Source organism: Notolepis coatsorum (genome assembly GCF_963971535.1).
Source record: "Notolepis coatsorum genome assembly, chromosome: 17".
NCBI classification, from domain to species: Eukaryota; Metazoa; Chordata; class Actinopteri; order Aulopiformes; family Paralepididae; genus Notolepis; species Notolepis coatsorum.
Window position 1 is genome coordinate 42,083,922 of NC_140181.1, and position 20,825 is coordinate 42,104,746.

The 20,825-nt window shown below is 42.9% G+C and overlaps 1 protein-coding gene across 12 annotated transcripts in view; it reads left to right on the forward strand.

The window, feature by feature from the left end:
• The first annotated feature begins 501 nt into the window (after window positions 1-501).
• ralgapb (Ral GTPase activating protein non-catalytic subunit beta) overlaps window positions 502-20,825 on the forward strand; it is a 62,471-nt gene continuing 42,147 nt past the window's right edge. For all 12 annotated transcript variants that reach the window (XM_084333310.1, XM_084333315.1, XM_084333317.1 and 9 more), the window contains exons 1-7: window positions 502-637; window positions 1,237-1,459; window positions 1,852-2,054; window positions 12,433-12,599; window positions 16,200-16,386; window positions 19,283-19,414; window positions 19,946-20,124. In XM_084333310.1, coding sequence (XP_084189436.1) covers window positions 1,283-1,459; window positions 1,852-2,054; window positions 12,433-12,599; window positions 16,200-16,386; window positions 19,283-19,414; window positions 19,946-20,124 — 1,045 coding nt within the window. In that variant the 5' untranslated portion in view covers window positions 502-637; window positions 1,237-1,282. The remainder of the gene's footprint in view (window positions 638-1,236; window positions 1,460-1,851; window positions 2,055-12,432; window positions 12,600-16,199; window positions 16,387-19,282; window positions 19,415-19,945; window positions 20,125-20,825) is intronic.

The window sequence follows — 20,825 nt, forward strand, 5'->3', positions numbered from 1 at the left end:
TTGCAACGACAAGAGCCTAACTGAGTGCAGATGTGTTATAGTAAATTACAGCGTCATCGGGTGTTACTTTCTGTCACTATTCTGTCCAATGACATTTTTACAGGCAGGGGGAAACTTTCACAGGGTTTCTTGGGGTTCTTTGGTTTTAGGAGATGCCTCCATTTTTCTAGCTGAGTAAACAAGCCTGGGGACCTATGTTCTTAGGGGCCATGGGCTGCCTTCCACTAAACAAACCCAGGCATGTGGCAAACAATTTACACCCAAAAGACAGTTAAATATGGAATTGAATCTAATCCCCAGATGCTAGATTACATGGCGTTTATCATTTATAAAAAATTATGGCGACTTGCCTCTTTTCTTCTTGGCAACTGACGACTCCCACTCAAACGCCGATGACCCCGTGTGATCTGGCGTCTCTGGTGTAGGTCCCACAACACCCCACTGGGGGGCGCCGCCCTCCCCCGCCACACGGCTAGATCTACTGTAACCTATACAGACTCGCAGTCATACGAGCTGCAACATCCAACCCTTGCAATTGCGAAGATGGATGCTGTGTTATGATACAATTGGGATTATTAGGAATCAAGAATCCTCGAGTACCTGTCTAGTGTTATGACAACAATTTCAGTCGTTCCAGGTAAATTACACACAAATCCTATTTAGCTAGCGACATAACGTCAGCTAGCAGCTTCTTAGCGAGCTAGCTAATGTTAGCTTCATCATAAATGACAGCCAGCTTAGCTAACAAGGCAGAAACGCTCCAGCCGCTACATGGACGTTAGCTCGCGTTACCTACAAATGTTAACACTCGCTGCTAGCTCAAACGTCTCGTGATTAGCCTCGCTTCTCGTTCATCCTTGTGCCAGTGTTTGGCAACGATTAGGGAGCTAACGTTCAAGTTAATCGCTCTGGCAACATAGAAGCCAGTTAGCAGAAGAAGCTACCGTTAACTAACGTAATTTGCTAACGCCGGGAAGATGCGACGATCCCAACGTTAACCACCTTTATAACTAGTTGGCTGTTGTCGTTAACTTGATATCGTTCGCGTTGTCATTTCAAGCGGTGTTTCTGGGTTGTGTTTATCGCCCTGGCATGAAAGTTGCCCATCTGCCAAAGACAACCAGTCAGCTACAGTAGCATTTGGTACAATGCAATGTTGCCCATTCATTGCTTTGATCATGTGTTATTATTATTAAAAGACAAGCTCGACAAACTGTTCTGTGTGTGTGTCTGCAGGTGGAGGCCGGCGGTGTGAGTAGTGGGCACAGCAGACACCAGCAGCATGTACTCGGACTGGCGGTCGCTGCACCTAGTGGTGCAGAGTGACCAGGGCCACCTGAGCGTCCTGCACACCTACCCTGGCGGGGTGGGCATGGAGGTGGCCAACGCTGTGGTCAAACCCCTGGGAACCGCGGTCAGCCCTGTGGCCACGGAGAACTTTCTGAAGACGGACAGGGAGGTGAGGACCCTTGCAGAGATACAAGCCCACTATACTATAGCTACTATACATGATCTGTGTTGTGTTGTGTTGTAGTCAATGTGATTAATCTGTTACCGTCCAAAGAGCCAGACAATTACCTTCTTCATTGGTGTTAGACTTAGGGTTACAGGGACATCTTGTGGTCTATCATGCTGTGGAACGAAGGAAGCCCAAGCAACAAGCTTCTTTTACAGCTTCCTATGTCATATAGTTCGCTAAATCAATAACTCAACATGCACACATAGACAAATGGTTTAGTAATGTGTTTTTGGTTCCTAAGTTAAGTGGACCATGGAGATGTCATGGACTAACCCTTCCCCTAGAGAGGGGACATGGTCAAGCAGTGTTAGTAATGTGTATTTGTTTCCTAGGTGAAGTGGACCATGGAAGTGCTGTGTTACGGCCTAACCCTTCCCCTAGAGGGGGACACGGTCAAGCTGTGCGTGGACGTCTACACAGACTGGATGATGGCCCTGGTAGCGCCCAGAGACTCCATGCCTCAGCCTGTGGTCAAGGAACCCAACTTGTACGTCCAGACCATCCTCAAACACCTCTACAATGTCTTCGTACCGAGGTAAAGCACACAAACTCAGCAAGGCCGACGGCTTCTCAGTTACAGTGGGTGACAATATTGTCACAAGGAAAGATGAAATTACATACCTAGGTTCCATCCTAGAGGCAAATCTTTCCTGTGACAAAATGGCATCGAAGGTAATAAAAAAAAGTCAACCAACGAACTAGATTCTTGTACCAGATCTCCTCTCTGGTAAACAAGAATACCCTAAAGACTCTGGCAGGAGCACTCATTCAAGGGTACTACGACTATGCTTGCACTTTATGGTACCAAAGCACCTCAAAGGCCCTAAAAACTAAATGACAAACATCCCAAAACAAACTGGTCAGACTACTGCTTGACCTTACTCCTAGAACCCACCTCACCCCTGGCCACTTTGACAACTTAGGATGGCTTAGAGTAGACGACAGAGTACAGCTACTTGCAATGGGCCTGGTCTACAAGATACACTACACGACCAAGGTACCCATGTACATGTCAAAATACTTCCCAAAGGTCAGTGAATACCATGACCACAACACCAGAGGGAGTTCCACAAATCATGTTAAACCCAGATTCGGCTCAAACAAGGGACTAAACACGTTTCGCAATTATGCCACATCAATGTGGAACGCCCTACCCACAGCTGTAAAGGAATGTGAATCACTACTCACTTTTAAAACCACTCAAGGAGCACCTACGAGAGACTGCAATTTGAAACTGGCCCCTGTAAATGTCCTAACCCAACCCCCTCCAATGTACAGTAAATGTCCTCCTAACCCAGTAATACACGAGAACCTCTTCTTGGGACCAAGTAAGGTTTCGTCGATAATCCAATGTACAGTCCCCACCCCTCCTACCCAACCCCCCCCCCACCCCCTCCAATGTACAGTTTCTTCGTCAAATGTATATACTCTATTTATTTATTTTTTTTTACTCTTTTTGTATCACAAACGGTACTGTATTTGTAAATTTGGTACGTCATAGATGTAGCAGTACTGTCTATCTGTATGTCATGTATGTAATATATGTTATGATGAATTGAAAATGGGGTACCCTGATGTAAACAAGACGAAGGTCTTTCTCTGGTCTGCATCCCCTTAACAATTGTGTGTATTGAGTTAACCTGCCTATTATATAAAAGCACTATATAAATGCAGTCTATTTATTACACCGGAGGGAGACAAAACTAACTGCTGCAGACACTGATAACTGCTGCTTATAACAGCCACCTAGAATGAACACAAAAACAATAACCAAATACTATTGGAATTAGCTAAGTTATTTCCAGCCCCTCTGAACTGTACTGAACCATGACTCCAAATCTGTGATATGAGCTGAACTGTGGGTTTTGTGAACTGTTTCACCCCTACTAAACAAAGACTCTAAAACCAAAACCCTTAATTTTTTTAATGGGTACAAATAGTCAGAGTATACACACGCATATCTCTCTTCAAGGTGCTGAGTCGAAAAAGTTGATCCGTGTGATTCAAAAAGACTCGACATTGTATCAGCTGATAAGTGTTGAAAGTAGGGATGTCCCGATCACATTTTTTTGCTCCCGATCCGATCCTGATCATGTGATTTTGAGTATCTACCGATACCGATCTTTCCCGATCTGATCCAATTTTTTTTTTTTAATATATATATTTTTTAAATCCGAATTTCTCACATTACATTCACCCTGAATGTTGACGTTATTCAGGTGAAAAGTTAACTTCATTCAAGCGAGGCATTGCAATCCTTGACATAAATCATTTGATGTATAATTAAATCAAAGGAAATGCGTTTGGGTCTGAGTGTGGCTGGTCTGCCGTTCTGCAGCTGGATACTATTGGTTTGTTTTGGCAAAATTCTTCTGCTCTGTGTGACAATAAATAAATGAATGATGATATGCAATTTAAAACCAAAACTAAGGCCTCAGTATGAGTTTAAGATGTGAACATGGTAGGGCGGCTACGTGGCGTAGTGGGCAAGGCGCTCGCCACGAATGCTGAGACGCTGGGCTCGCCTGTTCGAGCCCAGCGCTCCACATTGCTTTCAGTTTAGCTGGTCGTTCATACTAATACACATTGGCCGTATTAGGGGGTGGGAAACTGATGGGTGGGGATCGGGCGTTGTGGACAGCGACTCCTACAGGTCGGTTGGTGCGCCTGCACAGTAGAATCAGGAAGTGTCGGGGGCAGTGTGAGCCTCCCACGCGTTACTCCTCGCCACTGAGAGATCGAGCTGCGCAGGTGAAAAGATGCGACTGCTGTTACCTCAAGTACCGGAGGGGACTTGTGCTATGTATGACTTAGTCCACATTGCAGCTGGCTTGTGGGAGGCAAGAAACAGCGTTTGTTACGGGGGAGGGTTGAATTGGATGATACGAAATTGGGATGGGAGAAAATATAGAAAATGGGAGAAAAAGTGGATAAAAAAAAAAGGTGAACATTGTCATGTTTGTTGAATAATAAAATAAATTTAATTAAAAAAAAATCCAGATTTTTTTTTGCCGATCCCGATCTTCGGAAAATCACGTGATCGGCCCGATCACGTGATCGGATCGGGACATCCCTAGTTGAAAGTCTTTTTTAATTACACAAATGTGTACAAAGCCTTAGTTACTCTGTCTGTATTGTCTTCCTTTCTGCTGTCATTGTCTTTCTTGTGACTTTTAACTACTGATTCTATTCTTCTCAGTTTTGATCGTGCTTTTTGCGTTTGCTTTGTTCCTCACTATCGTTTCTGTCTTGCTGATCTTTTTGCATCCTCCAGCCGTCCCTTCATGACAATGTCTCTCCCCCATTCTTCCTTTCCGCTCTCATCCTATTCTCTCTCCTTTGTAGTCTTCTCATCATACCTGTCAACCATCCCGTTTTCCCGGGATTGTCCCGTATTTCAACCTTCCTTCCCGCCGTCATCCCGTTCCCGTATTTCTCCCTTTTTTAATTTTCTTTACAAAATGGCTGCAATTCCCCTCCGTGACGACAGGTGGCAGCAGTGTAGATTAGAATGTTAGCACAGGAAGTCAGACCGGAAGACGGTTGCGACCCGAAGAAGAAGAACAGCGACCGGATAAAGGAGGGGTTTAGCGCGAAATGTATTACATTCTACAACTACCTACCTACAAAAGGCAGAGAAGCTTCTTCTTCATCTTCTTTTTGATTTTTATTTGCGGTTGGCACAACCTTCTCTAGCTTGATGTGGTCTTAACGCAGGCATTAAAGCGTTGTCTCCAGACGGATTTCCGTCAATTTGATTCGCAGTCTGACGGAATTGGCTACCTGGTATAATATGATTTGTAGATGCATACAGATTGAAACAAAATTGAGCCAATCGGAGGCGCCAAATATCATGAAAAAGGGCTTTTTCTTTTCTATCGCGGTGCGGCCGCACCAAGCAGTCATTGTCACTCAACGACCCGAGAGACAGGATTACCCTCTAATTCTGCGCTCCGATACCATATAACGTAATTTATCAACAACACTGCGGTCTGCTGAGTGAGCATTATAAAACAAACGTGTTTTTAATCGACCGTGAATTAAAGTGTCAATGCTGTTTGTCATTTTAACAGCAGATACTTTCTTAAATGCCATCGTCCCGAGAGAGGGGTGTTGACGGGGAGCTCTGATGGGTTCGCTTGCTGGTGTTATTAGCATTAGCTGAACAGCTAACCGAAAAGCTAGTTTTAGCTTTAACGTTACCTTGGCTAAAGTTGGGGCTATTCATAATCCAGCAATAATGGCTGCAGACCTGCAAGCAAAGTACAGCAAGTTGGCACAGGAGTATTCCAAGGTAAATCACTTTTTCACCAGTAACGTTATATTGCCTTGTTAACCTAGCCTTGTTAACCTAGCTCACGCTAACGTGGCTAACTGATCGATCTCTCGCACACAATTAATGACATGTTGCGGACAGCCATATCGGTGACAATGTTTAGCTTTTAGTGCCAAATGATAAGAGTCTGAGCCGGAGTCTCAAAAGAGAATGTTGAATATTTATTGTGCAAAAATCACAACAGAGCCTCTACTACTAACTGAAGTTACCGGAGCCTTCTGGAGTGCAACAACATATAACGTCCGTGCGGAATCAATGTCCCAACAACCATTCCGTGGGTGAACTCATTGAGATAGTTGTCAATTAAAGATACGAATACTAATCTATACAATCACCTGTTGTTGAATAAATACCATTACTTTATAGTTATTACTAAAAAAACAGTATAAAACAGTAGCTGTAAAAAAAAGAAAAATTAAGTTTTTTATAATTTGTATTATAATTTTTTTAATGTATGCACTGGTATCGGATCAGTATCGGCCGATACCCAAAGCTTAGGTATCGGAATGGGATCGGGAAGGGAAAAATGGTATCGGAACATCTCTAGTTTAGTTCATAGTAATGGGAAAAGGGTGCTATCTCGCCATCAATCAGAAGCTAGCCACAAGACTTGCATTCACGCTCTCCAGCACACAGCCTCCCTGAGCCTGGCACAACAACCACAACAGTAGGGTCTATAGTCAGTCAGGACAGTAGGCTCTACAAGTAGGCTCCCTTAAAACGCTAACGCTATTAAAAAAAAAATACAGTGGAGGTTAAAATAAGAATATGACTTTGCCTGAAAAAAAGCAGTCAGGAGAATCTTTTTTGCTTTAATCCCTGTTTTAACGTTGCAATACCGCCATCTTCTGGTACCCTTTACCTCCTACAATGTCCATTTTGCGTTCACTATCATGGAGTGCAGCTAATGCTGCTTCCTCCTGACTGAGTCCCCCTCTGTGAGACAGGCTTCGCCTCCTGTGGCCTGACTCTGGACTTCTTGATTACTCACACTCCCCTTATTCAACTCGCTTACTACTTCCTCCCATGTCAGACCCTTCATGCCCATGTGCTCTACTGCCACCGTAACAATTAACTTGATCCTGTCCATTTTACTCTTAACCATAGCTGTTGCATTAATCTTTATCTTCTCCTCCCACACCCTCTCTTTATCCTCCTGTACTACATTTACTGACGATTCCCCTTTTTTAAACCCCTGTTCCTTATCTTGCTTTTCCTGTCCTGCCATCCTAGCTGCCTCTGCATATGAGATTTTGCCTTTCATTTTCACCTGTTGAACCACCACCTCTCGTTTCATCACTTCACAACCCCAATACGCAACATTATGCTCCTTACCACAATTACAGCACTTTGGCTCCACTCCCACTCCACATTCCCCATAATCATGCTCCCCGCTACATCTAGCACATATTTTCCTCTTTCTACACGACTTGGCTATATGCCCAAACTCTTGGCAGTTATAGCACCTCAGTGGCTTCGGTACAAACTCCCTAACCTAACCCTATACACTATATCCTAAAAATATCTCCTTTGGAACATCCTCATCTTCAAATTGAATCACAATAGTCTCAGTCTCTTTCTTCTCTGCTCCTCTTTTCATCCTTTCAGCATTTTTAACATTCCCATTGCATGTGTCTCTCTTTAAATTTCCCACCAACTGCTCCATACTAACCTCGATTGGTATTCCAGCTATTACCCCTTTGCACCCACCATCCCTCTTCTCCCCAACTCTTACTACTTTAGGCAGAGAAGCTTCTTTCTCTTCTTCTCTTCTTTTTGGAGTTTAGGCAGAGAAGCGATACCGGCAAAGTGGGGTTGTTCCCGGAGAGCTCACTCTCGGCCATGGTTTCTCAGTGTATAATGTATGGTACTCTCCCTCAACATGCGAGTAGGGTGAGACAACGCCATTCTTTAGTCCAAATAATACCCTACTTTATACTATATTATTGTCATTCGTTTAATGTAAAGTCAGTCTTACATTGGCACTGCTTTAACGTTGCATTTACCCATAATCCATTGCTGTATTAGACTGCGCCAGTATAACTTTTGTAAAGTAATGAAGAGCAAAAGTTAATCAATACACAATGAAACAATATCTTTATCTATATCACATGTCAAAACTACTTTAACACTTTGGTTGCCTAAGGTTAAATTAATGATATACCATAGATTGCCAGCGCTATTTGTCTATGGAGAAAGTCCCCTTCTTTGCAGGGCTATAACTTTTTAAATTATATTGCTAGATTGCCATTATTAGGGCCCATTCAATGTCATATATGTATTGTTCATTGTGTAGCAACGTTAAACTTTTTCATTCACATATTCATAGTAAAGTATGGTCTAATGTATAAGTATGTTTTCATCTCTTTCTGCAGCTTTCTCCAGAACGTGATATATAGCCCCAAATGCATTATATTGATGATGAAATACAGTTTGATGGCAATCAGCGCGATATAAAAAATTCCAACTAGACGTACTTCTAGAAGTTACTACACGTCATCTGATGTTGACCGGATGGGCGAGGGGGCGTTTATAATTCCGTGGGCAGCGTTATACCAATCATCTAATGTGGGTCAAATGTTGATAATATCAGTTATTATCGAAGACGGTAACGTTACACGCTGAAACTCACCCCAGTCTCCGCGCGCCGTTGGGCGATCATCGTCGAGTAGACATTTTATCATTATGGGATATATTATTACCCGGTCCATCTCCAGCTTGTATAATGGTATATACGTCCAAATCATGTTGTTTATCGAGTTATTGGCAATCGATCGCTATGTAGAGTGACGAGCTAGAGTCACGGGACATGTACTGAGTGGCCGGAAGCAATACGGACGTCTAGCAAAACCTCTAGTGCGCTTCCTGTTAAGCGCTTGCGCCGATCGGCCACCAGATGGCGCTCCTGAACCGCCAGAGAGCTCAGTGGGTCCTGCTGGTGGATCTCAGGCCAGCGGAGGGACATTATGAATCCGATCGCAGATTTTAGAAATATTGATATAAAGACGACGTACAGCGTCCCCCGGCAACTTTAGCATGGCCAGCAAAGACGTCTAAAGACGGCTCCCGGCACCCAAAGTGTTAATAAAAGAAGATTTCCGTTTTTCATTTCTACTCATTCATCCAAAACAAGACAGCAATTCTACTTCTGCATGCACCGGGAGAATTGAGCTCATAGCACAGATTTGGAGTTGATAGAATGGACATTGCTGTTCTTAGGAAATGTTGCACATGGTGGAAATAATGGAAATTAACATTTCTAACATTAACATTTAGTGTATGTTTAAAGTTGATACATTGAGGCATGGTAGAATTTCACTTTATATTACAGCAGTATCCGTTTTTAACACTACAATTAGTGTCTGACACTATAGACACATGTTAAAAGTCAAAGTCAACTTTGTCATTTTCAATTTGTGCAAGACATACAGAAAAATTCAATTACGTGCCCCCCTTCCCACGGTGTATATAGAAAGAGACAATAAACACAAAAGTAACATAGGACACAATATACAACACACAGGACTATGTACAATATAAACTGTGCCTACAATTAAATTAATGAATGAATTAAATAAGAGGTAAAAGAGAACTTAGTGTAAATATTCTTTAATTTGTGTCAACGTTATAAAAATCCTATTGTATTCAACAAATTAATTATGATACAACACAATGTGCCCTTTCTATCTATTCTAAATCTATGGCCTCGCGATTCCACGGCTGCGCAGTGCAGACAATAATATATACCGTATATATAATATACATACGAGGGGGAGGAGACTACATTGGGAGGGGGCAGGGAAGGGGGCGTGGTGAAATATCCAGTTTTTTCAAATCCCAATGTTGACAGCTATGCTTCTCATATCTCGCTCTCTTATCTCATTTTTCCCTGATGTCACTCAATGTTTGCTCTCCTAGTCTCTTGTACACTTTTTTTCCTCTCTCATCCATACCCTCTCTTTCTTCCTCTCTCCCCCCCCCTTCTTTCTTTCTCCCCCCCCCCTCTCCTTTGCTTTCTCTCTCTCTCTCTCTCTCTCTCTCTCTCTCTCTCTCTCTCTCTCTCTCTCTCTCTCTCTCTCTCTCTCTCTCTCCCTCCCTCTTCCCAGTTCTCACTTTCAGGTCCTGTATTGGGGAACTGGATCAGTAGTAGGAGGATTGTGTAATATTGAGTCATTGTATGCGAGGTCATGGGCTGTAGATATGTGCTGCAATGGCATGTTTTTCTTCCTGATTCTGTGTAACATATTGTATCATTAATGTATGTCTCAGTGTTCTGAATGACTTCTGACTGAGCGTTTTCAGATGCACCACTATGTGATTCACAGTGTTCTAAAGTAGCTGCTTACAGGAAATGTGTTGGGTAGTGAATAGTGATGGTGTGTTGTTCATTCATAGTGTTCCAGTCATGATTGCGATTGGTCCCATAGATTAATATAGACTTGGGAGTGAATTTCCACTGTGATTATTTAATTACTTTACTGTTACAACCAACTAATGTAAATGTTTTAACTTTAATCTTTTTGAAAATATGTTTAATATCATAATCTTTACCCGTTTACATGGTAACTATTACAATACCCATAATCCTTGCCAACCTTTGACCAGTCACAAGAGTACACCTTCTGATTCTGGTATCCCTTGAAATACTCGTTTGCTATCTCGCTATCACGCCATTCACCACCATCTTTGTTCTCATTGATCGGCATGAACAATTGTGTCCAAAACATGAAAAGTACGGCATTGAAAAACATTGAGTCAGGTGTCACATAGGTTGATACTTATGATATAGATCTATCACACATGTACAGGTTCAACTATACCTCTGAAAGGGTTGTTGTGAACGTTTCAACACAAGTCCCGGCAGGAGGAAGGAGTAACTCGAAACGTTTTCCAAAGTATATAGTATTTATTACATAAACGTGATTAAATACAAGGGGAATGGAACCCATAAACGCATAACTTGGCATAATGGAAGGGAGAACAAATGGGGATATACAATAAGACAAACAACACAAGGCAAAGGGTAAACACCAAACAAATACAAAAGTAACCCAAGTGTCACAGGACACAATCAAACTTACATGGTAAATGAACCAGCAAGATACAACAAGGCTACTGAGAATAGAAGTGTCACAGGACACAATCAAACTTACCTGGTAATCAAAACCAGCAAGACAAAGCAAGGCTACTAATAATAAGATTGTCACAAGACGCAATCAAACTTACATGGTAAATACACCAGTAAGAACACAATAAAGCTACTAAGAATAGCAGTGTGAACCAACCGAACACACAGTCCCACAACAATGGCATAAAATAATGAATGTGTGTGGGATCTCAGGTTTGGCCCTCAGCTGTAGTCATCACAGGGCATTCAGGAGACTCTACAGGATGGGGCAGGCGGTACCTGAGAAGGGGAAACGGAAAGGGGGATTACTAAAAAGTGAACACAGCACCATACTGTATATAAATATAGAAAGTCTTACCTATACTAACCTGATGTTTAACATGTTATTATAAATACAATAGTAATGGCCAACCTACCTATGTAACACAGGTAATCACAAGTATATAGTTCCAATAGTGTATTCTGTCTGTTGTTCTTTTGACTGTTTTGGTTTTTGAACTATATAAACCCAGCTACCATGAGAAACTCCTATGGTAAAGACCATAGGCAAAACTGTGTCCATAACCATATACAGTCAGGTCTTAGAATTATCATGTGACTCTCCAGGTCTATAGTGTTTTTATTGTTGCCACTGCTGACACTGTTGAAATCATCTGTTAAAGGAACACGCCAACATTATGGACTAAACACGTTTCGCAATTATGCCACATCAATGTGGAACGCACTACCCAAAGCTGTAAAGGAATGTGGATCACTACCCACTTTCAAAACCTCTCTCAAGGGACACCTACGGGAGACTGCAATTCAACACTGGCCCCTGTAAATATCCTAACCCAACCCCCTCCAATGTACAGTCATTTACCTAGTATGGTACACTGTACATTGGAATACTGACAAAGCCATACTTGGTCATTTACTGTACAACTGGGTTAGGTCATTTGTAGGGGCCAGTTTTGAATTGCAGTCTCCCGTAGGTGTTCTTTCAGAGTGTTTTTGAAAGTGGGTAGTGATTTACATTCCTTTACAGCTTTGGGTAGGGCGTTCCACATTGATGTGGCATAATTGCGAAACGTGTTTAGTCCCTTGTTTGAGCCGAATCTGGGTTTAACATGATTTGTGGAGCTCCCTCTGGTGTTGTGATCGTGGTATTCACTGACCTTTGGGAAGTATTTTGACATGTACATGGGTACCTTGGTCGTGTAGTGTATCTTGTAGACCAGGCCCATTGCAAGTTGCTGTACTCTGTCGTCTACTCTAAGCCATCCTAGGTTGTTTGTGTTAAGCTAGGCTAGCTTCCTACTGAACGCACAAAATTGGTATCTATCTTCTTGTCCGACTCTTATCCTTGGTAGTTCTTTGAAATAAGTGCTAGAATCTTGCTTTCAGAAGGATATCACTTTTTAAATGATGAAATATATTAATCAATGAATTCCCCCCCATGCGCTCCAGGCCTGAGCAGCACACTCCGAACCACATCAGGCTGTGTCAGCAGGTTCTGACTGCAGTCCAGAAGTTGGCAAGAGAGTCTGTCTCCATGGTGAGGGAGACCTGGGAGGTGCTGCTGCTCTTCCTCCTACGTGTCAACGACACACTACTGGCCCCACCCACTATAGGAGGCAAGCCCCCTACACACACACACACACACATACACACATACACACACACAAACCTACAATTCTGGGTTCAACCAAGGTCTATAGATTTAGATTATTCATTCAATCAATCAATCAAACTTTATTCATATAGCACATTTCATACAGTGCAAGGGCTGTCCCCGACTAAGGATTTGGATAGTCGACTATGATTGGCCGAAATTTGCCGATAGTCGACTATTAGTCGACTATGAAAAAAAAAAATTGAAAAAAAGTACTTAAAAAAAATATATAATTATCATTCCATTTGGGCTGTGGGGGTGCTTAATGTCTGACGGAAGGCTTCTTGTCCTCTGCTAAAGCATGCAATTGGTCCACTGATGGATACATCTTGATATTTGTCTAGTCTAGTGTGTTCATTAGATGGGTGAAATCCTCTTTCAGTGCCTCTGTGCCTGTTTTCTTAGGCAGTTAGCCTCTGGTATGCGTGCCATTAGCGTTAGCCACGCTTCTAGGCCTCCTTTCTTTTGGAAAGAATGATAAAAAAAAATTAAAATAAATTTATTATTATTATTATTTTTGTATTTGACTAAGAGGTTGGCAGTCGACTACGGCTCCTTTCTATCGATTAGTCGACTATTCGACTAATAGGGGTCAGCCCTAAGTGCAACTTTATGTGCTTCACAGAAAATAATAGCAAAGAATGATTAAAATAATAAAAAAGGCAAGAAACAAACAAATAATAATATTTTTTTTTTTTTTTTTTTACATTAATATTGGGTTAAAAAATACCAGTGTTAAAATAATTGTGGGTTAATGCGTTAATAAAGCTTTAACTTTGACAGCCTTAGTTATTACACATTCTTACACATACATGTATGTTGAACATTTGTTTTTGTAACATCTGCTACATCTGTCCCACGTGTTCTTTGCAGCTCACAGTTGTTAGTTCTGCCCCTCTTGACTGTGACAAAAAGGTTTTGAACAAACTTAATGTCATAGCTTGTATTTGATGATATTCTTCTTTGTTATTTACTTGAATGGTTTGATCATTGATTGGTGGAGTAATATGGGGTTCTGATAAACTAAAATTATTTGTTAAAATAACATAAGCTAACATATATTTTTACATTTATGCAAATGAATATGCAATATGTATAACTTGAACAAGTAATAAATACAGAAACACCATGTTTAACAATATGTAAATGTGTAGCTACATTTATTTTACATTACATTAACATTTATACGGTCTTTGGCCCTTTGAGGGCAACCATAATGCTGATGTGGCCCTCTGTGAAAATGAGTTTGACACCCCTGCTGTAGATCCTCCAGCAGGCGGTTCCAAAGGCTATAGGACCATAATGGCTGAACGCTGCTTCTCCAGGCCTTGTTGTTCTAGCCTGTGGACCAGTTAGGAGACCAGTTAGGAGGATCTAAATGTTCTGCCGGGCACATACCTAAAAAGCATTTCAGATAAATAGGCAGGTGCATTGCCACATAATGATTTAAAAAAAAAAAAACAATAAAAGGATCTTAAAATCTACCCTAAAACTACTTTAAAATCGACTTTAAAATTGGTGTAATATGTGCTTCTCCATCTTGTCTTTGTCAGCATGCATGCTGCTGTGTTCTGTACAAGTTGTAACTGACCAATTGCTTTTTTATTGACTTAAGTACACCAACGCTAGTCCCATGATTATAGCCCAGGTGTTGTTTACATGTCTGCTAACTACAGCATGTTTCAGTCTGCGCTCCTCATTGAGCATAAACATCGTCTGCCAGGAGCTGCTGCTGAGACCAAACTTCATATCACTGCTTAGACGACGGCGTCAGCAAAGCATGTGATCAATAACTCTTTGCTTACTTACTGGACCACGGCTGACTGCAGCAAACGCTCAAAAGTTTGCCTGAGCTTCACAAAAAAGATAGTAGTACTACTACAGCAAAATGTTGTCACCTGCTGAGTATTCCCTGCAAGTGAGGAAGCACCTTTGGTACAATGGAGCCTTTGCTTCAACATTTTCACAACGGTTTTGATACATTGCTGTCTCCCGGGCATACCACCCCAGATACAAGAGCTTTACTTTTACTCATAGCTGTACCCTTACTCATAGTTTTACTTTTACTCATAGCTTTACTTTTACTCATAGTTTTACTCTTACTCATAGCTTTACTTTTACTCATAGCTTTACTTTTACTCATAGTTTTACTCTTACTCATAGCTTTACTTTTAATTGGTAAATGGCTGCATTTATATTGCGCTTTTATCCAAAGTGCTTTACAATTTGTTCCTCACATTTTACCCATTCACTCACACACCGATGGCAGAGGCAACCATGCAAGGTGCCAACCTGCACATCGGGAGCAATTAGGGGTTAAGTGTCTCTCTGGTAAACAAGAATACCCTGAAGACTCTGGCAGGAGCACTCATTCAAGGGTACTACGACTATGCTTGCACCTCATGGTACCAAAGCACCTCAAAGGCGCTAAAACAAAATTACAAACCTCAGACTACTGCTTGACCTTACTCCTAGAACCCACCTCACCCCTGCCCACTTTGACAACCTAGGATGGCTTAGAGTAGACGACAGAGTACAGCAACTTGCAATGGGCCTGGTCTACAAGATACACTTACGGGAGACTGCAATCCGAAACTGGCCCCTGTAAATGTCCTAACCCAATAATACACAAGACCCTCTTCTTGGGACCAAGTAAGGTTGTCGATAATCCAATGTACAGTTACCCCCCCCCCCCAGCTGTACCCCCCCTCCCCCATGCTGCTATGATGCCCGAATTTCCCCAAGGGGGTCAATAAAGGAATATCTTCTCTTTTATTTTATCTTATACATCTAAAGGCAACACCCTCACGTACAAGTAGGCTACTGACAACAGACAGCCGCAGGCTTAGACAGACTGACAACAGACAGCCGCAGGCTAAATAAATGCATGTTTCCAAAGTCAACGAGTAATTGTCGAGCAGCCCTACTGTAGACTAGAGGTTGCTCTCTGGATAAACAAAGTTGAATCAGTTGGAGAACACATGTTAACTGTTTGCCACCCCACTTCAATGTCTGATTTTACAGACAAGGGCCAGTGGTTCTGTATGTGTTTTTTTTCCACCCCACCCTTCCAATCAGATTTGAGATCTAACGTTATATCAGTGTGTCGTCATGTACAAATGCAAACTATGTCCACCTGCTGGCTTGTTTACTGAGTTGAGTCAGGGTTCAGTCGATGGCTGGGATCTGATTAGAGCTGCTCCACCATGTGATTCAGCTCCACTTCCTTCTGTGCACTCTTTAGTTTCCAGTGAGACAGCAGTGACTGAATACATTGTGAGGAATGTTGAGCTGTCCTTGAACAAAATCAATTCTCAGCCGTCTAATGCAGGATTTGTCGACTAATTGATTAGTCGATATTGACAAATCTGTACAATTTTAGTTTTCCACATGCAATCATGCAGAATAAATTAATCGACTATGAGTGGGCAGAGCCTAGAGAAGAGTCATTCTGTATGCCATTTACATGCCCTTCAACCTAACCATTACCTCTTAATACTGTACACTAGACGGATGATACATGATGATTTATTGACTTGTATAATTCCCTCTCTGTGCCCAGTCGGGGTGGCAGAGAAGTTGGCAGAGAAGCTGATGGCGGTGCTGTTTGAGGTGTGGTTGCTGGCCTGTGCCCGCTGCTTCCCTACTCCGCCCTACTGGAAGACGGCCAGGGAGATGCTGGCCAACTGGAGACACCACCCCCCTGTGGTGGAGCAGTGGAGCCGCGTGGCCTGCGCCCTCACCTCCAGGTCAGGATACATACGTAACACACAGAGGGGGGTTAAATGATCACAGTTTTATAGCAGCCTGTCTGATCCAGGGAGACGTACAACAATCACCAATATGGCAAGTTTCACAATTCACACATGGAAGAGCCCTGCAAAGGCTGTGGATTCTTACCCCGCTAGACCGTCCCTTGAAAGCTCCAGGTATTGATGCCGATGCTACATATCCCACCACATGGCCCCTAATCCCCACCCATTGTGTAAATAGATAGGCAATTAGAGCTAGCATATCACAGGGTTACCAAGTCGGCACCTCCCTCTCACTGGTGTTTTTTAAAGTTATTTTATCAACTATTTATGACCCACTATGCAGGTGTCTCAAACTCAATTTACCTGGGGGCCGCTGTAGGTAGAGTCTGGGTGAGGCTGGGCCGCATCAAATATTCCACACAAAAAGGGTTTCAAGTATTTTTTTAAATTTTTATGGAAATGTATGGTTGAAACATGCAAACGTTCAAACGCACACACACTAATAAGCATTGGAGGCTTTTAACCAGGGCCAGACTGGGGAAATCATTCAGGTCAGGAAATATAGTGCGAAATATAGCCCCAGTCAGGCCACTTTTTAAGCAGGGGGTCTGGGGGTCCCCCACCAGGAGATTCTGTGTTACAAAGACTTCATTTCCTGCATTCTGGTGCAGGACTTTTTTTATTTGTACCCTTTAAATGCCAGTGTTTGTGATGACAAAATATCATCCAGCGGGCGGCAATTGGCCCGCGGGCCGCGAGTTTGAGACCCCTGCACTATAGCATGCCACGGACATATGTGCTCCGATGAGCACCCATTATAGTTTGAAGGAGCGCTACTGGGATGTAATGTTGTGGATGCAATGGGTAGAATTGTTTTGTAAAGGACGATACAACTTGTGACCTGCTTTGCTCCTCATACGTGGGCGGCCCCTCTATGCCTATAGTAGGGGAAATACTGTATCTGTTTAGATGTGACGCAGCGTCTCTTACTGGTGAGTAACTCACTCACTCACTGTTAGCCCTGTTTCTATCCTTACATCCATCTCGAAAGTCATGGAAAAAATAGTATACGAACAGATCGAAAAGTACCTCGCGGAAAAAAATCTAATCTACGAATTCCAATCTGGCTTCAGAACATCCCACTCCACTGACACATGCCTTCTCTACTTGAACGACCACATCAAACAAGAGGTGGACGCGGGCAAATACTGCGGCATGGTCATGCTGGACCTACAAAAGGCCTTCGACACTGTCAATCACACCATTCTGATTGACAAGCTAAAAGCAATTGGTTTTGATAGTTTATCAGTGAGCTGGATACAATCCTACCTGGAGGGGAGGGAACAGATGGTGGAAGTAAACGGTACACTATCCCCCCCCCTCACAGTGAGCTGTGGTGTTCCACAAGGAAGCATACTAGGACCGCTACTATTCCTAATTTATGCAAATGACATGTCGTCAGCTTGTGACTGCAACTTGTTCCTGTTTGCGGACGACTCAGCCCTGCTGGTCTCTGACAAGAACAAGTTACAGGTTGAAAAAGCCCTCAGCTCGGAACTAGGCAAAATCTGCATATGGCTCGCCGACAACAAACTATCATTACACATGGGCAAAACAGAGTCCATTCTCTTCGGTTCAAATAACAAACTCAGCAAGACCGACGGCTTCTCGGTTACAGTGGGTGACAATATTATCACAAGGAAAGATGAAATTACCTACCTGGGTTCCATCCTAGAGGCTAATCTTTCCTGTGACAAAATGGCATCCAATGTAATAAAAAAAAGTCAACCAACGAACGCGATTCTTGTACCGGATCTCCGCTCTGGTAAACAAGAATACCCTGAAGACTCTAGCAGGAGCACTCATTCAAGGGTACTACGACTATGCTTGCACCTCATGGTACCAAAGCACCTCAAAGGCACTAAAAAACAAATTACAAACATCTCAAAACAAGCTAGTCAGACTACTACTTGACCTGACTCCTAGAACCCACCTCACCCCTGCCCACTTTGACAACCTAGGATGGCTTAGAGTAGACGACAGAGTACAGCAACTTGCAATGGGCCTGGTCTACAAGATACACTACGCGACCAAGGTACCCATGTACATGTCAAAATACTTCCCAAAGGTCAGTGAATACCACGATCACAACACCAGAGGGAGCTCCACAAATCATGTAAAACCCAGATTCGGATCAAACAAGGGACTAAACACGTTTCGCAATTATGCCACATCAATGTGGAACGCCCTGCCTAAAGCTGTAAAGGAATGTGAATCACTACCCACCTTCAAAAACACTCTCAAAAAACACCTACGTGAGACTGCAATTCGAAACTGGCCCCTACAAATGTCCTAACCTAGTTGTACAGTAAATGACCAAGTAAGGCTTTGTCAATATTCCAATGTACAGTGTAAAATGTGTGTGTGTCCCCTTCCCAACCCCCCCCACCCCCCCCCCCCCACCTCCAATGTACAGCCCTCACCCAACCCACCCAACCCCACCCCACCCAACCAACCTCCTCCAATGTACAGTTTCTATGCCAAATGTATATACACTCCTTTTCTGGACACTTTTGTATCACAAACAGTACTGTATTTGCAAATCTGATATGTCATAAATGTATAGATGTAGCAGTACTGTCTATCTGTATGTCATGTATGTCATATATGTTATGATGAATTGAAAATGGGGGACCCTGATGTAAACAAGTCGAAAGTCTTTCTCTGGTCTGCATCCCCTTAACAATTGTATGTATTGAGCTGTACTGTACTGTACCCATTCTGCAATCTGTTAATAAACTTTTCAATCAATCAATCAAAGCCACTCTGCCCCCAGTGGCGGCTCACAGGAAATGCGCTTTCTGAGGCATGTGTCCTTGTTTTGGTCCAGACTGTTGCGGTTCACCCACGGGCCGTCTTTCCCCCCCTTCAAAGTCCCCGACGAGGACGCCCACTTGATCCCGGTGGAGATGGACAGTGACTGTGTGGCACAGACCTGGTATCGCTTCCTGCACATGCTCAGGTACACAACACCCGCAGTACAATAGTATGTAATTTCACCGAGACTCCAGTCGACGGCAAACTAACCTGGATACATAAGAGGCCTCCTTTGTTCACCTGTCCTGGGGAGATGGTGTACGGGGGTAGTATTCAGAGTGCCGGTGTAACATGTGAGTCACTCTGATACTATTCTTTGTCCTCATGTTATGACAGAACTGTGTTCATTCATCGTCACAATACTTTTCTAGTAGGGATGGGGGGGGGGGGGGGGGCGGCGGGGGGGGGGGGGGTCCATACAGAAATATATTATGATATTTTGCTTGCAGATATTTATAGAGTATATATATGTATATATATACATATATACATGTATAGAGTTTAGAATGACCATTTCTCCATTGGCATCTTATTGCTGAATCTAGTAAACAAGTCATAGTGGAAAAGGTTTTGGTAAAAGCATACCATGCTTTTTCCTTTTTTTTAAGTATCAGCCAGTACAGAGTTCCATGATTGTATTGATTCCAGTTTCACTGTTCCCTGTGGTTTTCCATAGCAACCCTGTGGATCTGAGCAACCCGGCGGTGGTGAGCACCACTCCCAAGTTCCAGGAACAGTTCCTCAACTCCAGCGGCATCCCCCATGAGGTGGTGCTGCACCCCTGCCTCAAGCAGCTGCCCCAGATCTTCTTCAGGGCCATGAGGGGGGTCAGCTGCCTGGTGGACGCCTTCCTGGGTAAGAGCCTCTAGGGTGCTAAGGTCAATTATGGGTCATTATTTGGGAGAGATATATTTGGGAGTCTTGATTGCGTTTATGTGTATAGACAATATAAACAGGGTAGGGAATTGACACTATCCATCAGTTAATTCTTTGGGTAATTTATTTTAGCTTTTGTTACTTTTGTCTATTCTACCAGCTACTTTTAGGACCATTCCTATCCATTTATCAAGAGAAGTGGTGTGAGTGGGCAGTGGACCCTGGGAACCACCATATTTGGGGGAGAAAATATGTTCCCTTTTTTTGTACAAAGTCTATGGATGTAGACATGGTCTCCTCTGCCAATTCTGTTTCTGCCACACCAGGCATTAGGAGCCGTCCAGCCACCGCCCTTAATTCTTTCCAATGTTATTTTTGACACACAGCTGAAAACAGCATTTTGGCGGATTCCAAACCAGGAATATCCGAGTGTTTGAATGGAGCCATGTTGGTGTTTATATCTTTACTGTAGGTGTGTCTGTTGAAAAGAGAGACGTGCCAGTGTTTATTTATCTCTTTACTGTAGATGTGTCTGTTGAAAAGAGAGACGTGCCACTAGTGTTTATTTCTCTCTTTACTGTAGGTGTGTCTGTTGAAAAGAGAGACGTGCCAGTGTTTATTTCTCTCTTTACTGTAGGTGTGTCTGTTGAAAAGAGAGACGTGCCAGTGTTTATTTATCT